The 27,352-nt window shown below is 40.9% G+C and overlaps 1 protein-coding gene across 1 annotated transcript in view; it reads right to left on the bottom strand.

Moving 5' to 3' along the window:
• The window catches only part of LOC123774331 (proton channel OtopLc), a 219,099-nt gene that overhangs the window by 185,045 nt on the left and 6,702 nt on the right, over positions 1-27,352 (bottom strand). Inside the window, exon 2 of the mRNA XM_069322034.1 lies at positions 26,180-26,259. Within this exon, the coding sequence (XP_069178135.1) occupies positions 26,180-26,259 (80 nt within the window). The remainder of the gene's footprint in view (positions 1-26,179; positions 26,260-27,352) is intronic.

Genomic DNA, 27,352 nt, shown 5'->3' with positions numbered 1-27,352 from the left:
AAACGTGTACAAACTCTTCCTTTAACCTGCTACCTGGGGAGTTAGACAACTGTCCTGAGCTCAGCCAAGGGGAAAACATTGTAATAAGCTTCGAGTCCCAGACTCTGGAAGACCAAAACCTCGCACTGATAAACTAATATCATTCCAGTACCCGGGACCAGACCGAGATCCAGATAACACTGAACATACAGAAAAGATATTCCATTACCAGTGTGTTCTTAAACCTTAGGCCTTGCCTCCGTCCTGGACGTCTCGTTAGAGTCCGATGCCAAGCACAGGTGAGGCCCTCAGGTGTGTGCACACCTGAAGCCAGTCACAAGCCACGTGAGCGGGTCAACAAGCAACCTTCTTGAGGTTATCTTGAGATGATTTCGGGGCTTTAGTGTCCCCGCGGCCCGGTCCTCGACCAGGCCTCCACCCGCAGGAAGCAGCCCGTGACAACTGACTAACACCCAGGTACCTATTTTAGTGCTAGGTAACAGGGGCATAGGGTGAAAGAAACTCATTATTGCCTAATAATGCCCATTATTTCTCGCCGGGGATCGAACCCGGGACCACAGGATCACAAGTCCAGCGTGCTGTCCGCTCGGCCAACCTTGATAGACGAGACGGTGTGAGACTTGTCGCACTGACTGACACCTCTCACATACACGGGATATGAAAAGCTATTATCAATTGTATGTTAAACAAGCACTACGATGAATGTGATGATCCAGACATAATGAATCCATGATCCATATAATGTGATGATCCTATATACTCAAATATACTGGCCATGACCTGGATACAGCCCTAGCCAGGGGCAGTAGCACTGCTCCTAGCGAGGACCAATAGCAACTAGCACCCAGCACTAGCACAGTTCCTCGTTAACCTGCTTCCATCTGTATTGGCTGTAACAATGACTATAAGGCCCTTCAGTGGGTACTCGCAGTGCAAGCTTGGCACCGGGTTACAGCGACTGTAACTGTACTCAGGGTCAATACTCACCCCGCACTGGCAACCAGATTTGAGGGGTTGTCAACCTCGCCGGTTATAAAGGTTACCACAATAGTTTACTGACCAGTCAGCAAGTGTACTCTTGTCCTAAACGGAAGTTCAAGAGCAAAGTAAACTCTTAAAGCAAACAAATTAAGAAGTGGGGCCAAAAATAAGGCGATGCAACGAGGCTGCCGTTCGAGCCCCACTTACAGCGCCATGACGGTCAACACACACACTTAACATACATATCACATCAAATATCTGAAATATATTTAAGCTGAGGACGGTAAGGTAAAGTCTGTAAGGTAATGTAAAAGAAAATCAGCTTTATATGTGTTAGTTTTAATGAATAAGATCTTGGCAAATCTGCATCCCAAGATCCGTCAGCAGCAGTTTGGAGAACTAACTTAGATTAGGTTAGATTACTTAGGTTAAGTTAACTTAGGTTAGGTTAGTCTACCTTACGTTAGTTTAGGTTACGTTACCTTAGTTGTAAGGGGGTTGAATACCCTTCAAGTGCTATGGTAATTAGATCCTCAATCCTTGCGCCTTTCAATCCTCATGTATATCTTAGTGCAAAATAGTTGCAGTAAGCTTTGTGAACTATTCAATTTCTTGTTGGAGATACGCAAAGTAGAGTTAACTTTTTTATGGAAAATGATCTCGTTTGTGAAGTGGATGGGGGGAGAGGGAGCACCTTTACTACGGCGACGCCAACAATGACCGTCACAATATTACTGTTGTTCATTTGTTTAGTGTCCAGAAGCGTCCTCAGGCGTAACATATCCCGTCCTTGTCTGCATAACCGACTTCCTTGGGTATTTTGTGTGTCGTGATCATGTTTCGATTTTGTATCAGCTTTCTACTAATACAAGATTTATTTTCTTAAGTCATAACTGACTCATAACACTACTGGTTCTTAGACAAGATTCATCAAGCATTTACGCAATCATTCACGAAACCTATAAATCTTTCCTAAATCATGGTAGTCGGATTGTTATGCACTATTCAACAGTTTATGCGCTCCGAAACATTACGTTTATAATAATAACAATCTTGGAATGTGACATTTCAAAGCTCATAAACCGTTTAATAATTGTAAACAAAGCCGCCATGATTAAAGAAAGATATACAGGTTTCGTATAGTTGCATAAATGCTTCATAAATCCTGGTGTCATACACCAGGACTTTCCTAGGCTTCATTTTCCAAAAGAGGAGATACAGTCTCCATCAGTCGCTGCATATTCCAGAATAATTCTGACATACGTGAAACTCAGAGGACTATATGCTCCATAAGATGGACAATACCAAACTATCAAACTTAAAACCAGCTTGTTCCTCAACACCAGAATAAATCATGTGTTATCTGAAAGACATTCGTCATCTCAATTATGTCAGTGGTTGCCTTGTGTCGGAAAACCCTACGCCATTTACAAATATTCAGTACAATAAGCAGATAATACAGCTGCTGGGGATGTATAAAGTTATACATGTAACTTTACCAGAGAAAATGTATCCTATAGTGGAATTTTCCGTCAATAGAAAACAGGATATCATTGCCACGTTGCTCCTAAATTCGCCAGCTATTCTGCTGGGAATTATTCTTAATACAGCAGTCTTTGGACTTTAAACATCATAAAAACATTTCAATTAAATCAACTTAATTATTAGTACCAAAACAGAGTAAATGGAGGCACTCTTTGTCCACTTCTTGACGCATCTGGACAAAAATGGATGCGTCAGTGGGAGGGAGGCCTCAGTAGTCAGCCATTAATGTTATACCAATATCTACGGGCTTACTATAGCCCATGTTACTTGGAACTTTTTGTTCCAGGTAGCGAATCTTTAACAACAACGTAGGAGAAGAATAGTTACTTGGTACATCAGTATTTAGTATTGATGCCAGCCTCAACCACGAGGATTATTTGGTGTCATCATTCTTGTTCATACCTGGTGGACCAGGCCTACCATACAAGATATGGCCTCGCAATTCTATTTACTAATATGTAGTTTAATAATGTGGTGAAGGTTAAGTCAATCAATTTTGATTGACTAAACATAAATTTAATATAACCCCCTAAAGTGAAAGGAGATCAATTTGTTAGAATTTGCAGAAATACAGTCCAATCATACAATTTGCTATCAAAATATATAAATTAAAGTAAATATAAATTCATATAAATTAAATAAATATAAATCTCACAGGTCGGTTCCTCACACCTTGAAGTCCAGTCATACGTCTTTCTTCTTCTATGAAATTAATAGGTGTGTATAATAATATACAATACTATTATAATTAATAATACTAAACTAATATACAATACAAAGGAAGAGGTGCAGATGTCTACCACAAATATGGAATAGAACTGAAGAACTTAAAACACATTATTACCTTGTGGTCAACAGGAAATCTCTATACTATCAATTATTTAGATACCAATCTGATAAGTCATTGGCATGCCCCATACACCTTTCACTCGCGAGCCGGCATTTACCAAGAGTAAATACTACCTTATGGTGATCAAATGTCAGTGTATTTCTCTGACAATACTGTGCCACACCTCATATCTCTCTCTCTCTCTCTCTCTCTCTCTCTCTCTCTCTCTCTCTCTCTCTCTCTCTCAAACAACCCACACACACACAAGGGGCACACGCACAAGGGGACACAGGTGGAAACTGAGTGCCCAAATGAGCCACAGAGATATTAGAAAGAACGTTTTTAGTGTCAGAGTGGTTGACAAATGGAATTCATTAGGCAGTGATGTGGTGGAGGCTGACTCCATACACAGTTTCAAGTGTAGATATGATAGAGCCCAATAGGCTCAGGAATCTGTACACCAGTTGATTGACGGTTGAGAGGCAGGGCCAAAGAGCCAGAGCTCAACCCCCGCAAACACAACTAGCTGAGTACAACTAGGTGAGTACACACACACACACATACATACATACATATATTAGTATATTTTGGTAGCAGTCTTTCCTGTAGACATATATTATTAAATATGACCGAAAAAGTAAGATTAATAATTCTAACACGAATTTTCTCAATCTTTCGTACATTTCTTTTCACTGTTGGTGGTAATTCGAAAATCAATTCTCCAAAATTCATTTTTATTTCTAGTCTGACGCGACACTTGAGCGCGTTTCGTAAAACTTATTACAAATTGCCTCGGCTATCACCTCATTATGTCCGGTCGTGATGGTCAAGTGGATTAAGGCGTCTTGTACATACCAGTTGCGTTGCTCCTGGGAGTATGGGTTCGAGTCACTTCTGGGGTGTGAGTTTTCAGTTGCATATTGTCCTGGGGACCATTCAGGCTTGTTCGCATATATATATATATATATATATATATATATATATATATATATATATATATATATATATATATATATATATATATATATATATATATATATATTATTAAATATGACCGAAAAAGTAAGATTAATAATTCTAACACGAATTTTCTCGATCTTTCTTACGTTTCTTTTCACTGCTGATGGTAATTCAAAGATCAATTCTCCAAAATTCATTTTTATTTCTAGTCTGACGCGACACTTGAGCGCGTTTCGTAAAACTTATTACATTTTCAAAGAAAATGTAATAAGTAATTCAATTTCTTTGAAAATGTAATAAGTTTTACGAAACGCGCTCAAGTGTCGCGTCAGACTAGAAATAAAAATGAATTTTGGAGAATTGATCTTTGAATTACCGTCAACAGTGAAAAGAAACGTAAGAAAGATCGAGAAAATTCGTGTAAGAATTATTAATTTTACTTTTTCGGTCATATTTAATAATATATGTCTACAGGAAAGACTGCTACCAAAATATACTAATATATATATATATATATATATATATATATATATATATATATATATATATATATATATATATATATATATATATATATATATATACGTACCTAGTAGCCAAAACGCACTTCTCGGCCTAATATGCGATTCTCGTGAGGCTGTAGAATCTTAGCCGGTCAAAACGGCTAAGACCACGTGGCGTGGGATTCGGCTAGAGGAACTCTAGGGTCCCTTGGTATTAAACGAAGTAAATAGGATACGGGCAGAAGTAGAGTGATTTAAGAGAAGATCAAAGACGATAACCTCCCTCCCGAGTTAAACTTGACTGCCACTCCAGCACACGAACATTAGTTGATCCACGCCCGAGTCATGTCACTAAACAACACATATCCTCATCGGAGGCAGAGGAAAAGTGAATGTAAATTCGGTGAGCCTAACACTATGTATTCCATGTAGGAAGAAATGAGACAAGATGTTAACTACCTAGCCAAGAGGACTGGATAATCTTGCCCTGCATTTTCATTGGTTGGCTAGAACAGTAGGCTTGGTGTAAGCTGGTAAAACTATCTTGGTTTTGTTGTCTGTAGGACGTTCCTAAGTGTAAGAGGGCTCTTGATAACTTGATGAGAATGTTTGATATGTAGTGTTTCGGCTATGTCCAAATTTTACATTGTTGTTGTATCTGTTGATTATTTCGATGTTTCTAGTCAGAATATCTCTGGTGATGATCTGGAGCCAGATTCACGAAGAAGTTACGCAAGCACTTACGAACCTGTACATCTGTTCTCAATATATGGCGACTTAGTTTACAATTATTAAACAGTTAATGAGCTCCAAAGCACCAGGAGGCTGTTTATAACAATAACAACAGTTGATTGGCAAGTTTTCATGTTTGTAAGCTGTTTAATAAATGTAACCAAAGCCGTCAAAGATTGAGGAAAGATGTACACGTTCGTAAGTACTTGCGTAACTACTTCGTGAATCTTGCCCCTGGTTGTTTGTAGAGAGTATGTGGTTATTGTTAGAGCCGTGTGATTTTCGTATTACAATTAACATATACCGTGCAGGAATAACCCTGCAAAAAACAAGAATTAAATATGTATCTTATTTTCTGATTATACGTACCTGCCATCTTCAAAAATATTTTGTAGAACTGGAGATAATATTAAAGCCTAGTGTCTGTCACGCGAGAATAAATAGTTTTCTTTCGCAGCGTATAAAAACTACATTCTTACTAGGAATGGACAAGAACCTCTCAGATTGTCATCTGGTCTTCCTTATATAGAGTTGAGAGAGATTTCATGCGTATCTGGTCATACAGAATATGCTCTTAAAATCACTTAACGTTCACTTCTGTCTCTTGAAAGACATTGTATATTTTCAGTTTAAGACTAGGCTAAGAAATATTATTGTTTAATAGGAATTCCCCAAATATATACCATATTATATATTTTGTTTAATAAGTCACTACAATAGATATAAAATGTAAATTTATTACTTGAGGTAAATGTTGTGTGTTCAGCCTTAGATGCATGAAAGATATTTTTAAGAAATCCAACACAATTATATTCTCTCCCTCTGAATATAACCCTGGTTGTGTGAGGGCGAGTGTGAGTGTATGTCTGTATACCTTGATGTCCTTTCGTTGTTTTGTTGTTATAGATTCAGCTACTCGGAACAACTTCAAAGTAGCACCGGGTATGGTGAGCCCGTAAGTTACCTGGCACAAGAGCGGGGCAAGTATCACAGGCTATGGTGAGCCCGTAGTGGACTTACCTGGCACAGGAGCGGTGAGGTGGCTCATCTCTGTTAAAGATGTCCTTCCGTTGACGCTCTTCCAGGATCGAACATTTGCTTACTAATCGACTTGAGAATGGTCCAGGACGGACCGAAACGTGGTCGTCCCTTCAACTTCTAGTGTGTGGTCTGGTCAACATACTTCAGCCACGTTATTGTGACTCATCGCCTGCATTTGCTTACTAACCCCACCTTTCCTGCCACTAGTTTGCCAGTCCAGTAAATTTTATGCATAACGTTTCTCGTCTTATTTTCTTCTGATGTTTCATAAGAATGGTGGTAACTGTAGGAGGCCTATTGGACCATACGAGGCAGCTCCTATTTATAACCACCCAATCTCATTCATATATATGTCTAACCTACGCTTGAAACAATCAAGGGATCCTACTTCTATTATGTTACGCGGTAATTGGTTCCACTAAGCAACAACCCTGTTACCGAACCAGTATTTACCCAGGTCATTCCTAAATCTAAACTTATCCTATTTATTCCCATTGTTTCGTGTTCCATTTTGAGTTGATACTTTTAATACCTTATTAATATCTCCTTTGTTATGCCCTTTCATCCACTTGTACACCTCTATATCTCATGGATAGGGCTGTTTCCCATCAGTTATAGCCCCACTCTTGTGCCAGGTAAGTCCACTACGGGCTCACCATAGCCCGTGCTACTTAGAACTTTTTGTTTCGAGTAGCTGAATCTAAAACAACAATAACAACCTCTATCGTGTCACCGCTAATTCTTCGCCTGTCTAGAAATGTAATTTAAGCTTTGTTAATCTTTCTTCATATGACAGGTTTCTAATTTGGGAGATTAACTTTGTCATCCTAGACTGGACGCGTTCTAGTGAATTTATATCCATTCTATAATATGGCGACCAAAACTGAACTGCCAACAGCTGCATAATCTAAATGGGGCCTAAGAAGAGCAAGATACAGCTAAAGAACAACACCAGGTGCCTATAACTAACGCTTCGATAAATAAATCCCAGTGTCCTATTTGCCTTATTACGAACATTTATGCATTGATTTTTTGGTTTTAAATTCTTACTAATTATAACTCCCAGATCCCTTTCGCAGTCTGACTTCGCAATCTCTACACCATCTAGCTCGTATCTTGTAACTCTATCATCATTGCCTAACCTTTAAAACCTTACATATGTCAGCATTAAACTGCATCTGTCAATCTTTTGACCAATTAAAAACTCTATTTAGATCGTCTTGAAATGATAGTGAGTACTTGTACGTGTTTATTTCCCTACCGATTTTCTTATCATCGGCAAATTTGCAAATATTATTGCTCAAACCTGAATCTAAATCATTTATATATATTATGAATGACAGAGGGCCCATGACAAAGCCTTGAGGCACTACTCACATTTTCCCACTCTGACTTAACCCCATTTATACTCACTCTTTGTTTCCTTTGGTATAGCCATGCCCTAATCCAACTTAATATAGCACCCCGAATACCATGAGCCTCTATCATTTTAATGAGTCTTTTATGTGGCACTGTATCAAAAGCTTTGCTAAAGTCAAGGTACACAACATCACAAACCTTACTACTATCAACTACCACAACTATGCTGGAATAAAATGATAGCAAATTTGTTAAACATGAACGGCCATTAGTAAAACCATGCTGTGAATTATTTATTAATCTATGTTTTTCAAGATGAAGACGAATGGTATTTGCAATTATCGATTCAAGCAACTTTCCCACAAGGTGGGTCTCAGTATCCAAAATATGTACTCAAAATGTTCTCAGGAACAAAATGGGTCTCAGTACCAAACAGTACGGCATCCACCCGTGAAGTCCAGCCACTGATTTTTCCTCTCTCGCCGTTACTCTGCATCCTACTTTAGGGGCGTATGTTTGTGTGCTCGAAAAAGAAAAATTCATTATCTGGAAGCATGTTAAACGTCTCAGCTCATGACATATTGTAATTCTCTGCCGTTATACAGTGGGAATATTTGCATTGCGGAGCTTGATGTTTCACAGTGAAACATTCAAATATAAAAAAAACAATCATTCTTCCAACCATAACCTGTTAAAATTGACTGATATCCACATTCTGACACTCAGATTTAATATAGAAGGTACAGCTAGCGTCATCGTACAAGACTAAAAGCGACGCATACGAGTGACTGCGGACCCCACGGGGATGACAATCTCTTTCCTGGTCCGTGCTGTACGGCTGAGCAGCGCACCCCAGACTGATAAGAATCAAGACTATCTTAAAACTGGCTGTAGGGATGCAGCCAGCTGGAGGTGTCGTAACCAACTATCCGTGTTAGTGTGTCAGACGACGTTGCTTGGAGACTGAGCAAAGGTTACACGTCAAGCTTCGTGGTTAGTACGTGAAAACTAGTCACAGGTGCAGGGTCGTAAACTATATATTTTTAAGTGAGACAATTAAAAATGGCTCTGACAGTCAGTCATTTGGTGTTAGCATTTGACACCAAATATTATGTTATGGCAGATTACAAAATCATATTTATTATTATAATTAAACATTATGTATGATTCTGAATAAGTACTATCATGTATACTTCTGAGTTGATCAGGTGCTGGACTTAGTTAAGGACTATCAACAGTTGGAGAGCTTTCACGACCAAAGATCACATTCACTCAAAAAATCTACTACTTACGGGCTATTCATGACCTTGCGACCTCTTGGGTGGCTTAATATTCATCAATCAATCAATTGGAGAGCTCATAAGACCGTGACACTGCCTTACTGACATTACGGGATCACCATAGCCCGTGCTACATGGACATTTCGTTCTGAGTAGTTAAATCTAAAATAACAACAACTTACTAACACATTAGCAATTATACGCAGGTCTTGAACACAATGCATGACAAGAGTAAACTCTCAGTGAATATACAACGAAAAGCAATATACACCTGTAGTGTTTCTATGCCTGATTTTTTTTAGTTACAGATTGCAGTCTCCTCCCACCCACTATCACTCTCCTCCCACCCACTATCACTCTCCTCCCACCCACTATCACTCTCCTCCCACCCACTATCACTCTCCTCCCACCCACTATCACTCTCCTCCCACCCACTATCACTCTCCTCCCACCCATTACCAACCTACATTCTTGGGCTTTACGGCCAGCAACCTCCGGAAGGTCACAAAGCCAATCTGCCCATTTTGATTTAGATAAATGGTTATTTTAAAAAATAACCTTAAAAAACTAAGGAAGGGACTAGAGGAGTAAGCTTCTGTTGCCTCTTAATAACGCCCCGCTTCGGACACAACCCCGTCTGTTGCCTCTTAATAACGCCCCGCTTCGGACACAACCCCGTCACAATACCTCTTCTTACCATCGACTGCTGACATTGAGATGAATTCTAATCATGAACCAGCGACCTCGGCAAGTGAGGGAGGTTTTGCCTCGGTCAAGGAGCTTAAACTTTCAGAGGAAGGTAAAAACGTGGAGAGAGAGAGAGAGAGAGGGTGTGGTCTGGTCCACCGAGAGGCAGCTTGCTACACGGGGCTGTCTACTTCCTCTAGCTTGGCCTTTTCGTGTTCTTTGGATTTAGTGTTTCATGTGTCAGAAAAATGGAATACCAAATCAAATTAAATCAAATGTTTATTTAGGTAAAGTACATACATACAAGGGGTGATACAGATGTTGATGAATTTATAGATAGAGCTAGTACATACAATGCCTAAAGCCACTATTACGCAAAGCGTTTCGGGCACCTTGTGATCGATCATGTTCTTGATATTTCCTCCTAGCCAGAGAGACCTTGGGTGGAGTTGGGAGCTCTGTACTACTATAGAAATGCCAAATTTGTCTGTGAATTATTTGGTTCCAATACTTTTTTTCCAAAATTAGCTGGAAGATGACCGGAATTACATTTCATCTTGTGAAGGAATAGAAGACAACTTTGGTTCAAATATAAAAACAAAATTAACGTACTGCATATAATATTGCAAATTCAGGTCGATGTAACGAACGAATTTTTTGTACATTTTATTCATGAAATAACTCAAGACTTTAGAACCAAGTTACAGCTGTCTGTAACTATATACATACATGATTTCTGGAGGCCGAAAAAGACAGGTCTTTTTCCCTGTGTGCTCCTGAGACTGAGGGCCAGTGTTCAGGGACCTCCTACTCTGCCACTCGCCAGATCTGTCCCCCTCTAACCCCCATCATGGCGGCCCAGTACGTATTTACTAAACAGATTACGAGCTCCTAAGCGCTGCGAGGTCGTCCTTAACCCAAGGATATTGTTATGTATTTACTTCGAAATTCGTAAAGCAGTCTCAACGCACCACCACCACCAGTCTCCTTACACCATGACATGTCTCAATGCACCACCACCTGTCTTGCACCACCACCTGTCTTGCACCACCACCTGTCTTGCACCACCACCTGTCTTGCACCACCACCTGTCTTGCACCACCACCTGTCTTGCACCACCACCTGTCTTGCACCACCACCTGTCTTGCACCACCACCTGTCTTGCACCACCACCTGTCTTGCACCACCACCTGTCTTGCACCACCACCTGTCTTGCACCACCACCTGTCTTGCACCACCACCTGTCTTGCACCACCACCTGTCTTGCACCACCACCTGTCTTGCACCACCACCTGTCTTGCACCACCACCTGTCTTGCACCACCACCTGTCTTGCACCACCACCTGTCTTGCACCACCACCACTCAGCATTAAGAATATAATTATAAAAAATCTATTTCCAATTAAAATCGAAGCCCGTCAGCGCCTGGAGCCGTCCCCACGCAGAGCCTCACAGACGTTACACACTGTCGAGTCATGTGCCAGTGTGATGATCAACACGGAATATGCAGTCACACTCAACGACACATTAAATGAAAACCTGTTGCCAGTATAAATAGGATACCTATTTATCCAGGGTTATAAGCTAGATGCTAGATCTAGCCTCGTGAAACTGCAGTGTAGTGAGTGGGCAAGTCGGGGTCTGACTCCAATACCTCCCTTTTGGGAGGGCCGGCTCCCGTTTCATTCCAAAAGTGTTCTAATAGTTAGCAACCAATGGGTATATTCTGATTATATCTGGCATCTTAGATCGGGAGAGTGAGGGGTTGGGTGGGGAGGAGAACAGATTTTCAGTTATCTAATGGGGAACTTCCTCGTCGTCCACGGATAGGACAAGGGATATATCCACCGAGATGTGTTTTGATGATGTGTACATACACCGAGACTTACTTTAGCTGTGGACACTGTTTTTTTCTGCTATTTGTGATTATTAAACGTTGGATCTGTGCTTGTATGACGGTTACCTCAGCTACAGAATATAAATGGGAGAAGTCTAAACCATTTATCATTAAACATCACTAAAAACAACTGTAAATTATTTGATAAATTTTGTGTACCCTCTGATATATATTACCTTACTTCAAATAGTATAAAGCATGACCCCGAACATATAACCTCAAATCACTCATTATATTAAGTTATGCCCGAGTCTCTGCGTGTATTTATCAGCGTTATAAGACATACTTTTTATGTCTACTGAGTCACACTAACATGTTCCATTGTACATCTTATAAATGAATTATTATTATTATTATTATTATTATTATTATTATTATTATTATTATTATTATTATTATTATTATTATTAATTGCTAGTTGGTCAGTAAGCGCTCGAGTGACCTTAATAACCTTCCAGAGGTTGATAGCCTAAATTAGGTTAGAAGAAAAGGGGGGGGGGGATGGGAGGGAATAGGAGGATAGGGAGCGTTAGTAAGGGGCAGAAAATGGGGAAGAGGATGCCGGAGAGGTGTGGAGGTGTGGAGAGAAGGTAGAGAAGAGTGGGAATTTATGGGTAGTGGGAGAGACAGACGCCCCGAACACCGCCGGGTACCATCCAGTTCGTCACCCCGTCCACCACACCACCATAAAGGCCAGGACCGCTGTTTGGAAGGCCTGACTGCCTTTCCTTAACCCCTTCACAAGACCCTGAACTCTAAGAGAATTCCGCCGGACAAACCTTCCCTTGATTTCACTCGCCAGTGATCCTGCTTTTACAGCACAATTTTGCAACAGCACCTATTGCACATCTACCCGGGAGGACCTGACCACGTTGCGGATAAATGATAATGAAATCCCTTTTAACTGGTTGATTGATACAGCGATGGTCTTGTTTCTTGCAAGTCGGCGTTCGATCCCCGATTGTCCATGTGGTTGGGCATTATTTCTTCCCTTCCTTCTAAGAAGATCCTTGTTCTTATAGCCTTCCAAGTAATATAGTCATACTGGCTAAGTTCTTTCTCCTTGCCTGTCAGATTTACAAGGAGGCCTTGCGAAGGATATCTTCTCTTTGCCAGTTCCTTGTATTTACAAGGAACGACATTCCTTCTTGTTCCTCATATGTAGTATAAACAATATTACTATAAAGTAATAGTGTACTTTAATTACTGTAGTTAAAAAGCATGATAAGTTGCAGCTTTATAGAAACGGGCAGCCTGTAGGCTTTGAACATATTGAAGACTTTACTTCATGCAAAGATTGAGCTACCTCATCCCTTTGTGTGTATTTTACCTCAATAAACTTATTTCAATTTCATGCAAAGATAGTAATTTAAAGCACAGGAATGGGATATCCTGCCTTTAACAGCACTAAAGTAGTTATCTGCCATATTTATCTTCAGTGCTTGTGTACTGGAGGCAATATATATATATGATCTGAAATACCGTTAAACTCGAGATTATGTGATATTTGTTATTATACTGGAAAGCGGAGGTGATTTGACAATATAACAAATTATTAATTATACAGTTCTGAAAATTTGCTACGTTACTAAACAAGGGGTTCAACAATATTAAAATAGTTTAGTATATTTTGAGTAATATACATTTTAATTAATCATAATTTTTTAATATAGAAAATTACTGAGGACCTGCAAGTAAAAAATATTTGAATTTTTTTTGTTTTGTTTTCTGTTAGGAAAAACGGATCAAGTATTCGTTAACTCCTTAAAGAATATATATTGAAACGTACACCAGTAATTTAATGTTACTAATTTTTCTCTTTTCCTCAGTTGACAAGCCCAGCCACTTGGGCTGGACGGTAGAGCGACGGTCTCGCTTTATGCAGGTCGGCGTTCAATCCCCGACCGTCCAAGTGGTTGGGCACCATTCCTTCCCCCGTCCCATCCCAAATCCTTATCTTGACCCCTTCCAAGTGCTATATAGTCGTAATGGCTTGGCGTTTTTTCCTGATATTTCCCTCCCTCCCTCCTCAGTTGACATATATCTTCTATATGAGTATGTTTGGCATTATGCTTAAGGCCTATCAACCCCTGGAGAGCGTTAAGTTGTTGTTGTTAAAGATTCGCTACCTGGAACAAAGTTCCATGCAGCACGGGCTACGGTGAGCCCGTAACTTTGGCGTTAAGGCTATCATAATAGCAGCGACCAACTCCAAGTATATGTTCAGTGTTCAAGACTAAAGTTCTCGTTATTTCTTGTACAATGACATGTGGGGAAGTCTCTTGGTGGTACTCAGAGCTATGTCTGTGTTTTGTGTCTTGTTGATACCGTCTTTTTTTCTCTCTCTCTCTCTCTCTCTCTCTCTCTCTCTCTCTCTCTCTCTCTCTCTCTCTCTCTCTCTCTCTCCTCTCTCCTCTCTCCTCTCTCTCTCTCTCTCTCTCTCTCTCTCTTTCTCTCTCTCTCCCTCTCTCTCTCTCTCTCTCTCTCTCTCTCTCTCTCTCTCTCTCTCTCTCTCTCTCTCTCTCTCTGTCTCTCTCTCTCTCTCTCTCTCTCCCCTCTCTCTCTCTCTAGTGTGTTTTTATTATTTGTACCCGCAGGATCTAGCTTTAGCTCCCGAACCCCTCCTCTCAAACCACCGGTAGGTGTCTAATATACTGACTCCCGCCCTATTTTCCTCTATCATATCTACTAACTATGTTTCCCTCTCACACACTCCCCAGGATGCAGCCCGTAGTAGCTGAGTAACTCCCACATATATATTTATACTAAGTGAACAGGGGCATCAAGTGAAAGAAACAGCTGATTTATCTCTGCCTCGGTCGAGAATTGCAATAAGATCATTTCCACATCTCGTGTATTCAAGGGACACATTGGCCACGTTGAATGATGATATTATCTAAATTTAACAAATAAAGTCATATTAAATGATCGCGTAACTCTAGACCATTTACTCTCATTCTTTATAACGAAGACCGTGTAACGCAGATCACAGCCACTCAAACAATAAATAACAAATATAAAAGTATTGTCTTGACAAGTAGTCCCTCCTGGCGGTAACCACAAATGTGAGTCATTGCCTAATGCAATTTATAATCTTCTGGCATTACATAATGGCTAACCTCATTGCCCTCGGTTAGAACACATTAGTCTCAGCGAGCAGTTGTGTCGTGTCACAAGGTGGAATATCCTTGACTTTATGACCTTCATCTCAACCCAGGCATCACTTAGGTTGAATACGCTCGTTGAATAAACATGTTAAGGTATTACATGGCAAGAAGATAAGTGACAGACCAAGAGGATTATGCTATGTGGATAGGTTAACAGAACTAGGTCTCACAACTCTAGAGGATGGGGGGGGGGAAACAGAGGAGTATATGATCACAATATACAAAATACTGAAAGGAATAGACAAGATGAACAAAGACAGCCTCCTTAAATTGAGCGAAAGTAGGACAAGAGTACTTAATTGGAAGCAGGAAACACAAAGACTCGAAGCAATGTAAGGGAAATACTCGTACCCTTTATCGTGTGATCAAACGGAATACAGTGCTTGAAGAAGTTGGAAAAGCCATCTTCATCCACAACTTGAAAGCCAGATTCGACAAATCATTCGAACTCCAAATAGGTACAGGATAGGATACAACAAGATAGTTAAATTATAACGTAACAACAATATTAAATGGGGAGGGCATAAGGAGCTAGACTCCACTCCACCGAGATCGCAAGCCAGCTTAGGGAACTTTATCATGTCGTTAGTAAATATAAATATTAGCAAATGCGGAACATTGCATATCCGCATACCAAATGAAAAGGCAAGCTGCTAGTTGAATAATGCACTCAGGTAAATTGAGGTAAATCTCCTACACGAAACAAATCAATACAGTTCATTTTATGTTGGTTAAAACCGCATATATTGCTTGGTTAGAATGTATTAGGCTAGTTTGGGTTAGATTAGGTTGGTTTGAATTAGGTTACGTTAGGTTGGATAAGGTTATGTAAGTTTTAAAATTAGTTGGAAACCGTCAAGTGTTTCATACATACGACATGTATAGCCAAGTGGTTGGGCACCACCTGGCCATACATGTCGTACACGTGGCCATACACCACGACGTGCATGGCCCTCAACAGTACAGTACATACTTCCAGAGGGTAACGTAAGGTACAAACATCCACAGGGTAACGAGGGTGGAGGTTGTGTTGCGTCTCCCGACCACAGGGATCACCAAGGCTCTCCCTGCTGGGGGCTTAATGATCACAGACCAAAGACTTTTAAATAATGACAACAAACCTTAACCCAGCCTTGATCCCCCATCACTCCAGGAAGCCGCTATTTTCACCAAGTTGCAAGCAAGAAAGTCAATCCAAGCAACGTTATGGTTTAAGCCAGAGAAACAACCAACGATAGATAAAACACGAAGCCCCTGGAAGAAAACATTAAGTAGTAAAGAAATAAGAACCAGGAAGTGCGTGCAGGATAATGTCATAACATAATCATGTCTGGCATGACGGACTTCGGTCAACACGCAGCCTAAACACACACCTCGGGGCGTCTGTAATCACCCAAAGGTGTGTACCATGCTTCTTGGTGTATATTATATTGTATATCTTGGTGTATATCAATATTATAATATATTAGCTGGTTGGTGAGCTATTGTGGTGGCCTTAATAACCCTCCACAGGCTGATAGGCTATGAGCCCAACATCACAAATCAGTAATTTGGAACCAAAACAGCCGCCAGTGAGCCGGCAGAGGAAGAGGCTGAGTCACGCTAATTCTCTAATAATGGTGGTCGGGCTCGAGATGAATGGTGAGAGGCTACAGTCACCGCTAAGGGCTGATTTATTGTCGCTAAGCTCCACAAGGTTAACAAGAGCTCCTGACGGCGCCGAAATAAGCAGACATGGCGGTTAACGTATAACTAATTGTAATCCAACAGACGTGGCGGGTTAACTTATGCAGGTGTGGTTAAGTAACTTAGAATGAATAATTTCAAACTGGTCAATTTATGCTGAACTTGCCCAACAGATGTTATGGGTCAATACAAAACTATCGTCCAGCCTTCCAACACCACAATAACACACAGTGTGAAGTAGTTATCATTACTTATACCAACGGGTGTTATTTTATATCTATAAATCGGATTATCTGTCACTACTGTCTGTCCAAGATGGAAGGCCAGACGCTTGCAGTTAGCCTTCACTCAACTTTGCACCTTCATTCCTGTCGGGTACGTGCCCAACATGGCCGGGTCGGGGGTCGCCAGAGTTCGAGAGAACAGCGTCCCACGGTCACATACTCACCCTCACGACGATTTTGACAGTGGCACCGGCGCCCTTTTTCTTAAATACTTTGTCAAAAAAAATAGATTTTTATTATACAATTTTAACACATGCTATGCTTCCATAACACATTATGGAAGGCTGATACTGGGAAAATGTTCAAAAATATATTATTGATTATAATATGTCTATAGAAGGCGAAAACGCAAATTAATACCAAGCCTATACTATCTTAAAAGCCCCGCCCTTTCTCAATTTGAAAGGAGAAACTATGTTATTCTTTTAATATTTCACACCGCTAGGTTCCTCCCATCAGTCCATCACGCAAAAGTCAATGGGAAACTTTTTTATTCTTTGTATCTCTCATTGATCATAAAGGAGGTAGACAGATAGACCTACACAGGCACGTCTCCCTGTGTGTGGTTGGTCGACAGGGGCACCTGAGAGACATTGTGTGCTAACTCATCTTTCCTCTGTGTTAAGCACCTTAAGGAAATGAGAGATAGATCATACACGTGATAACCAGTGATTTATTTTAACGTCGGTATAGTGACAGCCTCGCTTCATGCAGGTCGGCGTTTGATCCACGAAGAAGGGGAAGTGTTTATATCCCCTCCAGGAGTTTACATAGTAGTTTTAGCTTAGCGCTTTCTCCTCATAATTACCCTAATTCTCCTCATAATTACCTTGCCTCCGTGGCAACAAGTAGACTCTACTAGATATTGAGTCCACATCCTACCCAATTTTCACCCTTCAGCAGCATCTACCTACAGGCAGATTAATTAATAAGTACCAGAAACCAAGGACTCTACACATGCGTTGTCCATAAATTACATAAAACTCCATATCCAAATCGTGAGTTAATTCTGGGGTCCACAGGAAATTTACCAGTAGACTCTCGCCAACTCTTCTCATTTCGTTGCTAAGAAATCGTCTATTACATCTTAGGGCGGCAAAGGAGCTCCGTCACAGGACTGACGATAGAAAGTGTACTGCGGAGGTATTGTGCATGCGCGTGTGAAGACAAGAAAGTTCATCATCCATATGGAATGTGAAAGGACAGGTATGTGCATCAAGACAGGTGGGTGAGAACAGGTGTGTTTGCATCAAGACAGATGGCTGAGAACAGGTATGCATCAAGACAGGTGACTGAGAACAGGTGTGTATCAAGACAGGTGACTGAGAACAGGTGTGCATGAAGACAGGTGGCCAAGAGTGACACTGCACGTGAAAACTGGGGCATTGTTTGACAAGCGAGCAAGTACTACAGGATTGAACCTCAGTCAATCCTACAAATGAATTCCTACAAATAAAACACCTTCGTAGGACAAATGCATTAACTGAGAGGCGGGGATGATAACAAACTCTCTTTACCGAGTTTGTGGAAGCAACTTCAATGCCAGGCTAAGTGGGAGTCGTGCTGTGAAGCATAAAAATAGATGTGAAGCCTGTAGATGGTCAATTAAGTGTATACCTGTGAATAAGTCGACACCACTGCTTCATAAGTTAGTGCAGGAAAAAGGTGTAGAATAGTAACTCCTCCCATATGCTGTATGATAGAAGACGTAGGTATAACCTTCCATATATGGGAGGAGCTGAAGGTGACCTTTCGTATGTGGGAAGAGATGAAGGTCTTTGTAGAGGACCTTTACAAAACTCAGGGGACCTAATGCTCCAGAAAAGACCCACACTTTAGCGGCAGCACTATTAGAAAAATTGAAAAATAAAGTAAAAATGGTTTTATTTAATAAAAACCTAATAGAAACAAAAATTATATATATATATCATACCGTAAATCTCAGTACTATGTTAATCTTAGTACTCTAATATCCAAGATATTCTGCTAATCACAGCATTACAAAAAACATGATAGAGAAAGTGTGAAAGTCAGAGGAGCAAACATCCTCCTTGACCAGCGACGTCACAATGCGGACCTAAAGAAGGTGGCGGTCATGTACGCTAAAGGAATATGCTCTGAGGTAAGTGACACCCAGAGCGTGGGCGGGTGAGGGACACACAAGTGGAGCACTGCTCTAGCAACACTATTACCTGCAATTGAATTAGTTTCCCCCTCAGAATACTTAATATGTAACTATAGGATAGAAAACGAGGATAATGGTAGGTGGTCGTGTTTTTGGTGAGGTAGATATGATTGGACTATCTTTCCCGACTAGTTTTTTTGCTGTTCCTAATCCTATTCTTCTCCCTCCTCCTCCCTCAGGTTGACGGATCTCCGGGTGAGGATGGGGAGGTTTTCCACCACGCCCTCATGCCCAACACAACCTCGGTAAACTACTGCGTCACTAAAACAAGTCTAGCAAACATCCGAGCATAATGGTAAACTTTATTATTTATGTCTACACGTAACACGGACCTGCTCTTCAAGTTGTGAAAGGCGCATTATGTGGTCCTAACCGACAAATGTGCTTTATTCTGCAAATGAGCAAAGATGACTGTAAAAGACCGAGACATGGCTTTTCCGTGTGTACTCACCTAGTTGTGTTTGCGGGGGTTGAGCTCTGGCTCTTTGGTCCCGCCTCTCAACCGTCAATCAACAGGTGTACAGATTCCTGAGCCTATCGGGCTCTGTCATATCTACACTTGAAACTGTGTATGGAGTCAGCCTCCACCACATCACCCCCTAATGCATTCCATTTGTCAACCACTCTGACACTAAAAAAGTTCTTTCTAATATCTCTGTGGCTCATTTGGGCACTCAGTTTCCACCTGTGTCCCCTTGTGCGTGTTCCCCTTGTGTTAAATAGACTGTCTTTATCTACCCTATCAATCCCCTTCAGAATCTTGAATGTGGTGATCATGTCCCCCCTAACTCTTCTGTCTTCCAGCGAAGTGAGGTTTAATTCCCGTAGTCTCTCCTCGTAGCTCATACCTCTCAGCTCGGGTACTAGTCTGGTGGCAAACCTTTGAACCTTTTCCAGTTTAGTCTTATCCTTGACTAGATATGGACTCCATGCTGGGGCTGCAAACTCCAGGATTGGCCTGACATATGTGGTATACAAAGTTCTGAATGATTCTTTACACAAGTTTCTGAATGCCGTTCGTATGTGTGTACTCACCTAGTTGTACTCACCTAGTTGTGTTTGCGGGGGTTGAGCTCTGGCTCTTTGGTCCCGCCTCTCAACCGTCAATCAACAAGCGTGTGTGTGTGTGTGTGTGTGTGTGTGTGTGTGTGTGTGTGTGTGTGTCTCTCTCTCTCTCTCTCTCTCTCTCTCTCTCTCTCTCTCTCTCTCTCTCTCAAGCAATGTGGTGCATCCATTTATCTGTTTTTCAAGATGAAGATGAAAGGGTTTTCCAATTTATCGATTTATCCAATTTATCGAGGAATTTTACCACAATAGCCACTAAGGTAATTGGCCCATAGTTCGACTTGGGAGATATTCTTTTTTTAAATTCGCTAACCTCCACGATTAGAGTACGCAGCTCGAATTTAACATGTTAAATACAGTATACACAACAAAGACCTGCCTGCATCCCAAGGAGGGATATATATGCCAATTCAGGATGTTGTTGTGTTGATTTAGAGGCAACGGTTCAGGATGTTGACAACGGATGTGTATTGAAAATATACCCCCCCCCCCCCCCCCCTAACGGGCGGAAATCTGGGCATTGTTTCCGGGCGTGCCCGAAGCAAAGAAAGACCCAGACACACGCACACCCTGTGCATGATGTTGAGGTTAAAATCAGTGATCCATATTTGTCTATATATTCACATTATATAAGAGTTAAATAAATCGTTGTTATCACTAACTAGCTACTTCTAGTTGGCCAAGGCACGGCCTGAGGGCATGGCCGCCAAGCACGCAGCTGTGTGGCCGTCAACAGGTGGCAGCACCAACACAACATTTGCCGAACTAACCATTTTCTATGATCGGGTTTGTTTTCAAGCCAATTTAATTTTTTGTTAACGAACATTATAGTAGTTTAAAATACTAATATATAACATGTAAAATACAAATATAACATACATAATTTGTTTATCATCGACTTCTACAACTGAAACGATTTAGTATGACGTGAATTTACATATATTTCAAACACGATTATCAAGGGTAACTCAGGTATTACGTGCAGGTCCCAGATGTGGGCCACGGAGATTCAAGTCTAGATACCAATTGATCCCTCTTCATTTAATACATATACACAAGCCTTCAGGACAGAGCGTTGTGTAATGATGTTATCTAAATAATACACATAACATATAACTGTACGATCGAGGCGTCTCTTGGGCATGTGTTGAAACATCAATTTACGAAACCAGTTTCCAAAATGTCATATCAAACCTTGAAATTCCTTTATCCAAATTTGGCTAATATCCAAAGCGTGCACCTTTATCACACAGTAACATCCAATATTGTCTACCCTCAGTGATATGTTCATATTTATTGTCTCAGATTGGCATTGTATTGGTATATATACACCATATATATATATATATATATATATATATATATATATATATATATATATATATATATATATATATATATATATATATATATATATATATATGTCGTACCTAGTAGCCAGAACTCACTTCTCAGCCTACTATGCAAGGCCCGATTTGCCTAATAAGCCAAGTTTTCATGAATTAATGTTTTTTCGACTACCTAACCTACCTAACCTAACCTAACCTAACTTTTTCTGCTACCTAACCTAACCTAACCTATAAAGATAGGTTAGGTTAGGTTAGGTAGGGTTGGTTAGGTTCGGTCATATATCTATGTTAATTTTAACTCCAATAAAATAAAATTAGCCTCATACATAATGAAATGGGTAGCTTTATCATTTCATAAGAAAAAAATTAGAGAAAATATATTAATTCAGGAAAACTTGGCTTATTAGGCAAATCGGGCCTTGCATAGTAGGCCGATAAGTGCGTTCTGGCTACTAGGTACGACATATATATATATATATATATATATATATATATATATATGTCGTACCTAGTAGCCAGAACGGACTTCTCAGCCTACTATTCAAGGCCCGTTTTGCCTAATAAGCCAAGTTTTCATGAATTAATTGTTTTTCGACTACCTAACCTACCTAACCTAACCTAACCTAACTTTTTCGGCTACCTAACCAAACCTAACCTATAAAGATAGGTTAGGTTAGGTTAGGTAGGGTTGGTTAGGTTCGGTCATATATCTACGTTAATTTTAACTCCAATAAAAAAAATTGACCTCATACATAATGAAATGGGTAGCTTTATCATTTCATAAGAAAAAAATTAGAAAAAATATATTAATTCAGGAAAAGTTGGCTTATTAGGCAAATCGGGCCTTGCATAGTAGGCCAAAAAGTGAGTTCTGGCTACTAGGTACGACATATATATATATATATATATATATATATATATATATATATATATATATATATATATATATATATATATATATATATATATATATATATCTCAAGGGCTGCCAGTTTTTTGTTTCAGCGTCTCAGTGTGGCGATCCGGAGGGGAATTAAATACCTGCTGCATCCTCGGTTCCTGTCCGGAAGCGGAGGAGCTTCAAGAGATCCATAACTTTTAAGCACCTTTTGTATCAACCAATGTATATCTTGTAACCTTTAAATACATATTAAAGCACAAAAAAACACAAAAGGAAGAGGGTGGTAGGAGAAAAGCACACAGCAACTGTATTTGGAGGGGATCTAAACATTCCCTTTAATGCGTTATGTGTGGTTTTCTCCGAGGCAATGGGTCCCCTTCTTCCAGCCAGAGGTGGCACTCCCTTGAGGAGTGCCACCAATAGTGGCAGTAGTGGGGAATACCCACCAATAGTGAGGTAAATCCTGCTGACAGTTTACATTTGGTCAGGTTTACATCAGTAGGTGGTACAAACTCCCAGGGGTACTTGTAGCCGAACCCGAGCCTAGCAGCCGGGGAGCCGGTCGGGAGCGGACAGCACGCTGGACTTGTGATCCTGTGGTCTCGGGTTCGATCCCGGGCGCTGGCGAGAAACAATGGGCAGAGTTTCTTTCACCCTATGCCCCTGTTACCTAGCAGTAAATAGGTACCTGGGTGTTAGCCAGCTGTCACGGGCTGCTTCCTGGGGGTGGAGGCCTGGTCGAGGACCGGGCCGCGGAGACACTAAAGCCCCGAAATCATCTCAAGATAACTTCAACATATAGCAGTAGTAACGTCTAGAAGTCTGCTGACCTTATCGAATGACCCATAAATATGTTGCTCTTTCTGCATACTAGTATGATGATGCTACATAATAGTATAATGATAGATGGAATAACTAGTGTGAATTTCACTCAATTTTCTTACAGTTCTCTGTATATTACTGCCCTCAAGCAGCTCAAAGGCAATTCAAGGTGGAAATTAACTGCCATTTAAAGAGTAAATGCTATAGCAAATTCAACAGTTCTATCATGCATTCAGAGGTCAATATGGGATGAGATCCATAGGAGATAGACTTTGACTCCATCACTGATTATTTTATTACATCTGCGCCTTGCTTCAGATAGTAGCATCTCAGACGTCTTGAAGAGTTAAATGCAGTCAAGGCTGACAGAGAGCCACTTATATCCTGTCAACTTTGGATACATATACTTGTTTGAGTGCAAGGACTGTTTATTGTAAACAATTCTGTCTGTTCAGTGGAGTCCCAGTGATAGATAGGGACCGACTGTTCATTCTCACAACAACCAGACTCCCGGCAGGACCAGACTCCCGGCAGGATCAGACTTCCGACAGGACCAGACTTCCGACAGGACCAGACTCCCGACAGGACCAGACTCCCGACAGGACCAGACTCCCAGAAGGACCAGACTCCCAGAAGGACCAGACTCCCAGAAGGACCAGACTCCCAGAAGGAGCAGAGGAGCGGTGTAGAGAGCAGGAGAGGAGGAACGCGGTCTCCCTAACAACACACTTCTGGTCCGAATAACAGGTTGACTAACTTCCGAAAGATAATAAACAAAGACACTCAGCAGAGCAAATGGCTTTGTCCTGAGTCGAGGTCATTCTCAGGTGTGAGCGTTGACAGGCGCCTGGGTCACACTTGAGTGCGAGCTTTGACATGAGCCGAGGTCACACTCAATCAAGTGTGAGATTTAACTTGTGCCATGGTCACACTCAAGTTTGTGCTTTAACTTGCGCTGAAGTCGCACTCAAGTGTGAGCTTTCAGACTTGCTAAAGCTCACACTCGATTGACTGGCGTCAAATGCAGGCGCGTCGTCTTAAGTAAAGACGTCTTACTCTAGATCTAAGTCAGGATTCATCAAGCATTTACGCGCCCACTCACCAAATCCACTTAGGCTGGATGGTAGAGCGACGGTCTCGCTCCATGCCAGATCGGCGTTCAATCCCCGACCGTCCAAGTGGTTGGGCACCATTCCTTTCCTCCCCGTCCCATCCCAAATCCTTATCCCGACCCCTTCCAAGTGCTATATAGTCGTAATGGTTTAGCACTCTCCCCCTGATACTTCCCTTCCCTTCACCAAATCTGTCTCTTTCCTCAATCATGGCGGCTTTTTCACGTGTATTAAAAGTTACGAGCTCCGAAGCACTACGAGGTTGTTTATAACAATAACCTTCGCTTGTACAGTTTCCAAGTTCGCAAACTGTTTACTAAATGTAAACAAAGAAGCCATGTGTTAAAAGATGAAGAGGTTTCATAAGTGGGTGCAGAAATGTTTGACGGATCCTGGTTCAGGTTGGTGGACCAGTTGAAGACTCAATTAGAATAAAAGCCTAATAATCCTACTAAAAAAATTTACGATTTTGTTATAAATCTCAATAATACCAAATGAAACACCAATAACGATTACAATAACTTCGTAACAAGTTTATTGAATGTCCTGGGTAGTGTTAATATCTGATTAATTCAAGTATGTTTATTGAGATAAGAAATACATCTCAAAGGGATAGAGTAGCCTAGGCTATTTCTACCCCTCCCCCCAACCTCTGATTAATTATGCCTCAGAAGTACAGAAAATGGCTGTTAATCCCATCATCTTTGACCTCAGTTTAGGGAAGTCGTCTTGAAGGTGTGTGAAGGCGGCCGAGAATGTGCCACAGATCTAGATAAAGAGTCGGCAGTCTTCAAGTACCTTCAAGATTTCAATTTATTTCATTATGCACCCCATACCCATTCCGTAGGCGGTGGTGGAAAGGGTTATAGACGCACTTAATTGGTTCAAGAACTGAGTCCCATAGTTCGTTTAGCTAAGCAAGTGACAATCTTTTGAAGCTAGTTACACAATTATTAATGTTACATACACATGTACATATATATACAAAATCATTTAGACAAATACATATACATATGTCGACAATCTTGTGATTTACAAGTGATTCAACAAGAGGTTCACAACAGTCACTATACAAGGCACTTTACATCTATTGTGAGTCACACAGTTACTATGTTGTTTAAGATTCGCTACCTGGAACGAAACGCTCCAAGCAGCACGGGCTATGGTGAGCCCGCAGTTACTAGTCTTGCTCCACACCCACGCAACTGGGCGGCAGCTTTACAGTCATGTACATGCATTACCTACAGTAAGCAAATTTTGGATACTTCGCTAACATTCCTGGCAGTATATCATTATGAATGAAGTACTTACATATTTCTTGGACACCATTGATTGTGTTATCTCTGAATTCCGCGATTTTTTCACATTCCATTATATAATGACGCAAAGTATGCAAATAGTTCTGCCGACAGAGTTTACATTTAGTCAATTCTGCATCAGCAGATGTTACAAACTCTCAGAGGTACTTGTAGCCGAGCCTAAGCCTAGCAGTGGTAAGAAGTCATCTAGAAGTCTGCTAACCTTATTGGATGACCCATAGACGTGCGGTTCTTCCTGCATAATAGAATGATGATAAATGGAGTAACTGATGCGACTTTCACTTTGCCTCAAGTCTACGAGATTTTTGTTGATGTTCCTGGAATATTACTGCCCTCAGGCTACTCAAAGGCCACAGACTTCTTCCCTAAGCGACCTGAGGCAAAGGTCAAAGCAAAAACAATCAAAATGTTATTAAACTTAAATAATATAAATATGCGGACCTCGGTTAGTATGAAAACATAATGCACGACTTACTATATGGTTGGCAGCCGTGGTGGCGGAAGCATCGTAGTGGGCAGCGCACACACACTCACACGACACAAGTCCTCAATGCACTGTGGGAGAGAAGGACATTACAATGTCTCTCTCTATAACGATCGACACTAAACTATTACGTGGAGGACTGGAATAGGAGGATGTCGGCTGTGTAAGACACTTCACTAAAAAGGAGGTATTGTGAGCGGTGTGTCACTGGCCGCTCAACCAGACACTTCTGTACACAACCTTTACTGTCTTTTGTTATAATTAGACTCGACGACCTTCACAAGTCAAGTCAAACTGTCATTTCGTGTCAATACTGACGGTAGCCTGTTGTTAAGTATGTAAACTATGGTATAACATAATTAGGCATAGTGCGGAATTCTTGCTCAATTGTTTTTAATTTTGAACAAAATCTTGTTGACATTAAAATGAACGATTGAATGTTTCGGTTCAACAGGTTGGTGTTGAACTTAATTAAGGCTTATCAACCTGTGAAGAGATGCTATGGCCGATTAATGCTTACTGGCCAACCAGCAGGTATTACTTAAGTAAACTTGGTGTATATACACCGTGAACCGAGGTATACACTCCTCATTGTATATGTATCCCTTGTTCTATATGTTCAGTGAATCTTGTGACAGCAGTAGGTTAGGAAACTTTAATAATTTGGTACAAAATAATTGCTATAATAATGCAATTTAATATAATTTATAAATTCATATCAATATTGCTAAAACGTTAAGGTAAAACATAGAGGAAAATGTACACAAACTTCATCTCCACATACTTTACCATAACAACCCGTCCTTCTAATAGAGCGTCGCATATTGACGTATACTCTACATATCTTGAGATGATTTCGAGGCTTTAGTGTCCCCACGGCCCGGTCAGGCCTCCACCCCCAGGGAGCAGCCCGTGACAGCTGACTAACACCCAGGTACCTATTTTACTGCTAGGTAACAGGGGCATAGGGTGAAAGAAACTCTGCCTATTGTTTCTCGCCAGCGCCTGGTACCGAACCCAGGACCACAGGATCACAAGTCCAGCGTGCTGTCCGCTCGGCCGATCGGCTACCTAAGGCCAAAAATTGTCGTACTAGAAAATGGAAGCAGCTGGCGAAATTGACATATTGTCCCGTTTTCTATTTTAGGTCTTGTGGTAGGTTAA

The sequence above is a fragment of the Procambarus clarkii genome, chromosome 10 (assembly GCF_040958095.1).
Source record: "Procambarus clarkii isolate CNS0578487 chromosome 10, FALCON_Pclarkii_2.0, whole genome shotgun sequence".
Classification (NCBI taxonomy): Eukaryota; Metazoa; Arthropoda; class Malacostraca; order Decapoda; family Cambaridae; genus Procambarus; species Procambarus clarkii.
The sequence above is the reverse complement of the archived record's forward strand: the minus strand, read 5'-3'. Positions and strand labels throughout refer to the sequence as shown.